Source organism: Pterocles gutturalis, unplaced genomic scaffold (genome assembly GCF_000699245.1).
Source record: "Pterocles gutturalis isolate BGI_N339 unplaced genomic scaffold, ASM69924v1 scaffold45467, whole genome shotgun sequence".
NCBI classification, from domain to species: domain Eukaryota; kingdom Metazoa; phylum Chordata; class Aves; order Pterocliformes; family Pteroclidae; genus Pterocles; species Pterocles gutturalis.
In genome coordinates, this window is record NW_010111857.1 from 1 (window position 1) to 9859 (window position 9859).

Consider the following 9859-nt stretch of genomic DNA (forward strand, 5'->3'; position numbering starts at 1 on the left):
GCGTGTCTCCGGCCTGCAGTGGTGGAGGATGGGAGAAGCCTCCTCCCTTGTCCATGAGATTTATCTCTGTGCGGATACTGCCTCACATACAGCTTCGTCTAAGCCGAACACTGATTAGTAGTTTGCACACTTAAATCGTTCGGGATAATCTCCTCACAGTGCATTAATTCAATAATATCCCATTATACCTGTAGCTAAGTATAATTCCTTTGCATTTTGCACATATACTTCTCAAGATTTTGCTTTTTTTTAAAAAAAAATTACAGCATGATGAAGTTGAAGCTCATACGGTAAGCTTCAGAAAGACCTATAGAGTCATAGAATGGTTTGAGTTGGAAGGGACCATGGGGGTCATCTAGTCCAACCCCCTGCAGTGAGCAGGGACATCTTCCACTAGATCAGGTTGCCCAGAGCCCCGTCCAACCTGACCTTGAATGTTTCCAGGGACGGGGTATCTACCACCTCCCTGGGCAACCTGTTCCAGTGTTTCACCACCCTCAGCGTAAAATATTTCTTACCTATATCTAGTCTAAACCTCTCCTCTTTTAGTTTAAAACCATTACCCCTTGTCCTATTACCTGTTTATTTTGTATTTCATTTACAGTCCTGGACGGTTGTCCCTGATTTTACACATCATGCCCACTCTGCCTCATTGTCAGCGGTAGCAGTGAATAACAGATATGTGGTGACAGGGAGCAGAGATGAGACAATCCAAATCTATGACATGAAAAAGAAGATAGAACATGGGGCACTGCTGCAGCACAATGGTAAGGAAGCTTTTCTTCATAAAAAGCATTAGTGGTAGAAACGTATAGCTGAAAAACTGACCCTTGCCACAAGAAGAAAATTAAATTTTTTTAATAAGTCTTTAATAGTGATGGTGTTGCAGCCATAGTGGCCTGGCAATACAAGCAAGGTAAGCTTTTGAGCATAAAAATCCAAAAATAAATTTGGGTATTAGCCCACAAACATAGCTGCTGCTTCCAATTATTTTTAGTTTTAACTGTTTAAGAACTTATGGCCCACAAATGGCTCATGAGCCATTTTTGTTCTATCAGGACAGTTTATGTAGACCATGCCTACTCCAAATAACCATTTTTCCCAGTGTCCTTGTCCTGTCACAGACACACGTGAGCCACACAAAAGTGAGAGTTTCTGTGCGAGAGCAGGCTGTACCAAGTCATTTGTAGCTCAGTCCTGATTGTCCTTTTTCTCCTGATAACCAAGAAGTACATGGAGCTAGACTGAATGTGGTATCTGTGTTCAACTCATGCGTGATAAATACGGTGCTTATGGGAAGCAGCATGTGCAGTAAATTTAACTGTGTCAAGAGCAGGGCTTTGACATAGGAACATTCCTTACGACTAAGAGAAGCTCTGTATCACCTGACCCACAGCGGTTGAGTACTGCTCTTTCAGGGAATGGACCAGATACGTATGGCTATAGTGGGGCTGATAGAGCACATCAGTGATTGACGATAACAAGAAAGTTGTGAAGAAATACTTGGGAAATAATTCAGATTTGCCCAAGGGTAGGGTAGTAACTGGCATGTTTTGATGCTAGAACCTTCTCTGTTAATTAATACATTCTCTCTGAGAAAATGTTCAGTATGTAAAACATCGTTAATAGCTCTCGTTTGGATTTTGTAGGCACAATAACTTGTTTGGAGTTCTATGGTACTGCCCATCTTCTGAGTGGGGCTGAAGATGGACTAATTTGTATCTGGAACACAAAGAGATGGGAATGCCTGAAATCCATTAAGGCCCATAAGTGAGTTTCTTAAATCTGCATATTCACATGAGTTTTCATGTTTATCTTCTTGGAAATAATATATGTGGCTAATATGTTGTTTTTGTTTTTTTTTAATCAGGGGGCACGTGACATCTCTCTCTATTCATCCTTCTGGGAAATTAGCTTTATCAGTAGGAACGGATAAAACATTAAGGTGAGTCAAAACTCATGAAGAAATGCTGAGAATCATAGTTCAGTAACTCTTACTTAAGTTGTTCTAAGCAAGAATTCCTTGTTGACGCTAGACCATGCAACACTGATAAAACGTATTTGGATATCAAATGGTTCAAAGGTCCATTGGTTTGTCTTTTAAGTTCTAGGTACCAGCAATATTTTAAAGTCTTTTAAAAATAGTCCTTGCTGCTCATAGCCCCTTGTTATGCTCTGACTCTTTATAGTTGCTTGTAGATTTATAAATACATTTGCATTTTGGAACACAATTTATTTAAACTTCTGAAAGCTGTCAGGTTTTGTTCAGTGTGAAAAAAGTAATTTCATTTGGAGCATGTACATGTTGCTGTATATACGTGGTTTAAATATATAAAATGCTATTTTAATAGGACAAATTGTTATTGGGCTCCTTTTGGGCTCTGCATTACAAGCAGTGGTTTATAAAATAAATATCACTAATTCAGTCTTACAGTGTGCAAGCAATATAACAAGTCATCACTTTCTGTTGCATTAAGAAGGCAGCAAAATGCAGAGATGCTTAAAAGCTTCTTTTGTATGCTTCATGTCAGCAGATAGGACTTCAGTTTCACTGTGCTGTTTTTAACCTGAATGCACATTATCTGTTGTTGTCTTTCAGAACTTGGAATCTTGTAGAAGGACGGTCAGCCTTTATCAAAAACCTGAAGCAAAGTGAGTTTATCAGTTTAAATCCACTACTAAGTGAAACTAGATGGTTTTATTTTTTAGGTAAAGAAAAGTAGACTGAATTATTCAACAAGTCAGTTAATCGCAAGCAACTTTAACAATGTCTTTTTTACACATGCAGGCAAGCATATGTAAGCATAAATCCTTAAAGATAATAATTTGCCAAAAGGAAAATATAGTCACACTAAATTACCTTTTTTTCCTTGAAATTTGATTTCAGGACATTTAAATAGGTGTGTTTTGTTTTTACTTTTTTACTTTATACACTTCTGATAATCAGAAATAAACATTTAAGAGCATTGTTTTACTTGTTTATTCTAGATTATTTGATTTTTTTTCCTGAATTTTTCTCAGGCTTAGGTAGAAAACAGTGTCTAGCAGCTTCTAAAGATTCTTACTTTTAGATTCTTATGCAATATAGAATGCAGAAAACTGTGTACATGTGCATATAAATGTATGATAAATGTGTACAGATGCCCACATAATTAAATGGTCCCCTGATGGAGAGAGGTATGTGACCGTGCTAACAAATAAAGTGGATATCTACAAACTTGACACAGCTTCAATCACTGGCACTATCACAACAGAGAAGAGAATTTCTTCACTTAGATTTATTACAGTAAGTACAAAAAAGAAAGGTACTGGGAAATTAAATATTTTGAAACACTTGAAATTAATCACGCTTGCATTTCTTTTTTTCCCATTCCAAGGATTCTATCCTTGCCATAGCTGGAGATGATGAAATTATAAGGTTCTACAGCTGTGACTCTCAAAAATGCCTGTGTGAATTTAAAGCTCATGAAAACAGGTATTTTGTATTTGTTTACTCTTTAAGTAAAGTTCAATGGCTTGTTATGTTCAGCATATTTTACAACTGTTTTTGTTTTAGTACAGAAAGTAAATTTACTTATGTGCCTAATTCCAAATCTGGGACAGACTTGTTTGTTTTTAATATGAGTACAAGTACTGTGCTGTCCACACACATTACAAAAACAACAGGGTATAGAATTAGAAATACTACAGTTCTAAATTTATGATCTACATATGATACAGTATTTAATATTTTATCTAAATATTTTATCTAATATTTTATCTAAATATTTTTATTTAGATCTAAATATAAGATTAATATAGATCATATATAAATATATGTCTTAAATATAAGACCTCAATATACTGGCATGGATCTATGTTAATCTTTTTTTGAGGAAGAAGGTCTTCTTTCCCTCTCTCCCTCCCCAAAGCTTTGTTGTATCAGAACTGTAGTGAAGTCTGTAGTGCTTCTCAGGCAGGAGGTGAAAATAGCTGTACAGGGTTCCCAGTGCTCCACTACAAAACTGAACTATACTGGACAGGCAAACTTGGTAGGAAGACATCTGGCGATGTTCTCCTGTCTTCTCTTGGTCAGTCCTTACAGATTCTGACACTTTGGAATGTTCAAATAAAACAAGTTGTACTCAGTCCAGACAATAGGAGGGTAATCACGTGTTCTCTGTTGTTGAATACCAAATATTTGCCCAAATACTGATTTGAATTTATCAAAACACAAAAGTGTTAGCTAAAATGTCATTGATGTGGTTAATAGTGTGCACTTAAAAGTATTAAAGTGTTCTGAATTGAATCCTAACAAGCCTAGCAAAGGCAAGTGTTCCTGCTGTAAATGACAGCACTCAAAACAGATTATCATTCAAAGTTCCTGCCTGTCATTTGTGGGTTTTCTGTTCAAACTGATTTTTAGACTGTTGCCTATTCATCTTTAATTTTTGTCAGCTTACTGTTCTGAAGTGAACTGCCATGCTAGAAAGTAACAAAGCACTACATTTTCTTCACAGAATAAAAGATATCTATAGTTTTGAAAGAGAAGGACAACATGTTATTGTTACTGCATCCAGTGATGGTTACATTAAAATGTGGAATTTGGATCTTAATAAGGTTGGTTTATTAAATGGCTTGTTACATTTATGGAAAAATACCAGACAACCAAAATTGCAGACAGTTCTATTATAAAGATTAATTTTACATCACTGAGGAAATTTTACTTGAAATCTGAATGTCTTGATCTTCCTCTATGTTATGTTCAGTACAGATGTGTACATCTACGAACATTTTTGTATGTTTGTATTTTTTTAAAACAAACTATAAAATCTGATTATATTGTGGAGATCTCATCTCCTCTTATGTAAAGTCATGATTCCCTTCAGACCTACCTGTCCAGAATTAGGACTATCGAAGCAGTTATATGTGTTCTAAGGACAGCTATGAATTTTTGGAAAGTTGATGGCCATTGCTATGCTTTTAAAAACACAGAGTCTATGATTTTGGGTGGGGGAGTTGGTGGTTGTAGGAGGAAAAAGTTGTCCTTTTGAAAAATTCAAACACTTTAATGTAGTGGGTACTTTTATTTCATGTATTTTCAAACAGTTCTGAGTAGCACAGTTCAACAAGGAATCACGTCTTACCTTTAAAGTTTCCCGTGTTTATTGTCTCCTCTGGGGTTTGTCTTTTAATATCATAATTAGATTTTTTGAATTTAATGGCTAGTAATAAAGGATCTACTATATTCTACTCTAAGTATCTTGAATAGTTCAAATAAATATCTCTCAACATTTATACACTTTATGTATCTCATCTGAATTTGCCTATTTTTAATTTCACCCCCCAATTACTCTTATACTTCTAAGTGCAGTAGTGAAAATCCTTTCTTTCCATTCACCTCAGATTTCTGTTCCCCTTGTATTTAATTGACATCGTTATCAGGGAATTCTTTACCTTTTTCTGTAACATTATTTTGACCAAATATGTGGTTTTCCTCCTCTGCAGGCAAAATTTTGTAAAACGTTGTATAACTATGTGGGCTGCTCTGTCCAGCTCTGTGAGGCAGAATATCTAACACAAGCAGTTTCTGATGGCTTGATGCTGTTTTGCTGCCACATGTGTTTGTGCCACTTTATCCCCTGATATCTGTAATAGGATATTTGCTCAAGTATTCCCAGAGCTGACTGATAAAACTGCAGTTAAGCAATTCAAACACACTCTGAAGAGATTACTTTTAATCAGCAGCCTGGTCTTTGGGAGGGAGAAAAGGAATCTTATGCAATAACTTATTTCAAATTATTTTAGCTGTACCAAAAAATACTGATTACTCTGGAGAAACTTCTGAAACAATTTTTTTTTTTTTGTGGGTCTATAACTCATATAGTTATTCCTCATGTGACCCCCATGTGACTGAAACCCACTGATCTTGCTTATCAAGGTATGTTCTTAAAGCCACTGGGAGTTTTTTGTAAAACCACCACTGAGGAATGGTATCAGGAACAGGACTGTAACAATGTGACCATTAACCTGTATACAGCCTCTATTTCTAAACTTTGTTAGGCACCAGCAATTAAATGGAAGGTGGGCAGTAAGATACATTCTCACTTCAAATATTCAGTAAATTTAAACAGAAATAAAATCATGTTTAATTAATCTTTGTCTATATTATCTTCAGATTAAAGATGTGCCGTCTTTACTGTGTGAAGTCAATACCAAAGCTAGACTGACATGTCTTGCAGTATGGCTTGACCGAGCTTCTGAAACTAATGAAAATTCTGATAAAGCTGCAACATCATCTCAAGGTAATAGAACTGTGTGTATTTTAGGTTGTTGATGTGACTGTGAAATAGAATATACTAAGTGGGAGTTTCTTACTGTATGCATTGGAAAAATTTTAGGTATTTTGAAGAATAGGGGATATGACTCTGGCAAGTGATACAGATATCCTTACCAATCTGATAGTGTTTTAAGGCTGCACCTATGTTGAAGGACGTAAGCCTCTTTTCTGTTATAGGAAAGTTTTGTTTCTCTTTGCTGGAATAACATACTGAGAAAGACACTGTGAAGGTTTTAAGACAGATAAGAAAAGAATAACAGTTTGATAGAACTGCATGTCTTGTTTTCCTATAAACAAAATTGGATCTGAGAACAATGCTGTTGAGCAAACTTAGGAAGTCTGGCTCAGTTGTTTTGTTTTTTTTTTCTGTCATTTTCCTGTATCATAATGTATTTACATACTTGATCTTTAGATATTTTTGTATAGCAGGCAAAACTACATAAATGGCACATTCCACTGTAAATAAAAAATCACTTATAACCCCTTTTTTAAAATTAGATACAAATTAGTCTCTGTGCCATTTTAGACTACAAAGACTGGACATAAATATCAGTGTGAGTAATTCCTTGCTTTTTTCAGCAAATGAAGATGACAAATCATCAATAGTCAGGAAAAGAAAAGTTTGTTGGACTGATAAAAGTGATAAAACAGCGAACGGAAAGAGAAAAATTACTCCAGAGAAGCAAAAATTGGAATCTCCACTGCAAAAGAAGAAAAAGAAACAGAACAGCTCAGCATGAAGGCAGCTACTTTCTCTCCTGACTAAAAAGTAAATGGTGGTGTTGCTGTAGTTTTTGTAAGGATGTAAACCTCTGACAGGACATATACCTCTGAACAGAGCTATTGGTTAAAAGTAATTAATGGTTTTACTCTAATAAATTGACTGATCCTTCTGGGAAGTAGCAAAAGATATGGCAACTTTTCCTAAGTGAATGAGGCAAAAATAAATGCATAATATGTAATGTTTATATTTTTCTATTAACAATAGCATACACTTTTTAACTGGCTCTGAAAAAGTCTGCTAAAATGATAAAAATAGCTGCATCTGTCTCAGTTACATTTTTGTCTCACTTAAATGCATATTAAAAATATGTACACTTTTTAATTTTAGTATTGGAAAAGTTACTGTTCATGTGGCTCAAAATATGATCTGCCTTTGTCATGCATTACTTTTCCTACTGTAAGAAGGAACATGTTAAAATTACTTAAAATATGATGATCACATTCTATTCATACCTTTACAGAAAATTGTACTTTCTAGTTCTTGATATGGACTTATACATAGTTTATAAGCAAAATGTTTGGGTTTTTTTACTGTGTCCATGCTTCATGCATTTAATTTTTTTTAAAGTCGTTGCACCCATGGTTCACATGATTGAAATATTTTATTCAGAATATGATAATTTTTAGGTGGAAGAGTTTATATCAATAACGTTTTGCCTTCTCTTCCCCTTTCCCGTAGTATTTTTTCAAGTCCTTTATCTGAGCCATGTTTAAAAAAAAAAATCTAACATTTGAAATGTTTGTCATACTGAAAAAATGTCACCCATCTGTTTTGCACTTAAACAAAAAGTGAATGACTGACCTTCTCAGTCAGTGGGAAGAAGATTTTAGCCTAAGTCTTATTAAAAATATACAGTGGGAGAAACAAAGTTGAGCTGGAGAGCAAAAGGTCAACTAGCTGTATTAAACGGTCTCTTTATTTCTTTTAAAATAAGGCGGTTTAATGTTGTTTTCTGCACTACCAGAGTACTCATTATTTCTTCTGTTTTCAAAGAGTAATTGGTATTATGCTTTTTTCTGATTCACTTTAGTAATAGCCTGTTCCTCCTTATTTGTGTAGCAAGAGAAAAGGTAGAGAAAATCAGAAACAAACATTGAGCCAAATCTGGAGACAGGAATGCAGTCTGTCTTAGGGATGTAAAATAGATATAACTCCAGCGCATCTCTGTGCGTGCTCTGACACTGAAGCAAAGCAAGCACCATTGGTGCTGTTCCGAGATTGTTCATGTGGCAATAGCAGAACCCTGTCTGTATTTATCTTATGTAACTGCTTCCCTTATTTAGATAAATGATCACAACTCCTTGCCTGAATATTCAGTATAGCTGATTTATATGAGCTCAGTTTAATTCAACACTAGAGGGGTTTCAACTGTACTTTACACAGCTTTTAACTTTACTAATACTCTGAATCTGTGTGCACACAAACACAGGCAAATAATGTAGGACTTAAAACCATTTGTAGACTTGGCAGGAAAGGTACTGAATCAGATTTTTAATTAATTAATAGCAAGGCTCCTGTAATAAATATAGGACTGACACAATTCTCTTATTTATAAGCTTATACTTTGTAAAGTGTTTTCACTTGTAAAGTATTACATCTATTTTGTAGTGCTTATCTTACGCCTGTTCTTGACAAAATGGCTACCAGTACTGAAACAGTTTTCAGTGTTTGAATTTTTTAATACATGAGCTCATGGCCATGGGCATGACAATTACAGAAGCAAGGTCTCATGAGCACCAGAAAAAATCCATTCTGCACATAAATTTAAGAATTAAAAAGCAAAAAATCCACAATTTTGGTTCCAAGGTTTAGATTTACAAGCAAATATTTGACATTTGTGAAAGTCTAAACTCCCTGTGTAGTAAGAAAGAATTCTGCATCTCATGAGAGACAGAACAATGTGTGAATTGGAGACAAAGAAGACAAATCCTAACAGCTTTTAAGGTGAAATACAGAAACAATACTGTCAGCAGAACTCATATTTCGTATACCTTGAGTGAATGTTCAGCTACTAACCAGCACTTGGCAATTTTTGTTGTTGTTGTTGTTGTTGTTTCCTTGTGCACATCTTCCTTTTCAGAAGATGTTCCATTCTAGTTTTCAGGGAACTGCTTAAAATTATAGAGGAGAGGCAACAGTGCAGAGAGAGAGGAGATGCCAGTGATGAGAAAGCTCTTCCTGTGTCAGAAAGGGTGAGCGTGCATGAAACTGGTAGAGTAGATGGAGCCATGAAATGACAGCCTAGTGAACAGCATCTCAGCTGAGTCCCTGGTGAGTTCAGCAGCTGTGGATTTCTTCCAGTTTTCCTGCTTCCCCTCTTGGGAAACCCCAGTGTTGGGTTACAAAGCACAGCCCAGTGAAACTTGAACCCCATAGCCATTACACAGCTTCAACAGAAAAGGGAACCCCGTCCAGTGTAGCTTGGATCTGTGTTGGCTGTGGAACTTCTCAGGGAGGTAGGAGATATTTAAACTGCATAGGCCAACAAGGAAATTAAGCTGCTCTCCACTTTCTAACTATTAGGCTAATTCATAAAGATGAAAAAATTTGAAATGCAGCTAGAGAAAGCTGCATATTGCAGAAAGCACAGGCCTCTTGATTTTGGTGCCTTCTGTTACAAAGAGGAACTGAAGCCCCTCAGGTCAGGGACCTGGCTGGAGGAGTGCTGTTTCTTTCTATATGGTTAAATGTCTGTGGCAGGTGCAGAGCCAACTGGAATAAATCATGCAACACCATTTACATGAAGAAAGCCAGTT

General features: G+C 35.8%; 1 protein-coding gene across 1 annotated transcript; it reads left to right on the forward strand.

Moving 5' to 3' along the window:
• Positions 1–604: 604 nt before the first annotated feature.
• PAK1IP1 (PAK1 interacting protein 1) lies at positions 605–7218 on the forward strand (the record flags this gene model as incomplete). Its single annotated transcript, XM_010073848.1, has 9 exons — positions 605–767; positions 1650–1770; positions 1871–1945; positions 2600–2652; positions 3141–3286; positions 3378–3475; positions 4500–4599; positions 6158–6284; positions 6899–7218. Coding segments are annotated over 9 exons (1044 nt in total), but the record flags the coding sequence as incomplete, so codon positions are not given.
• Between the last annotated feature and the right edge of the window lie 2641 nt (positions 7219–9859).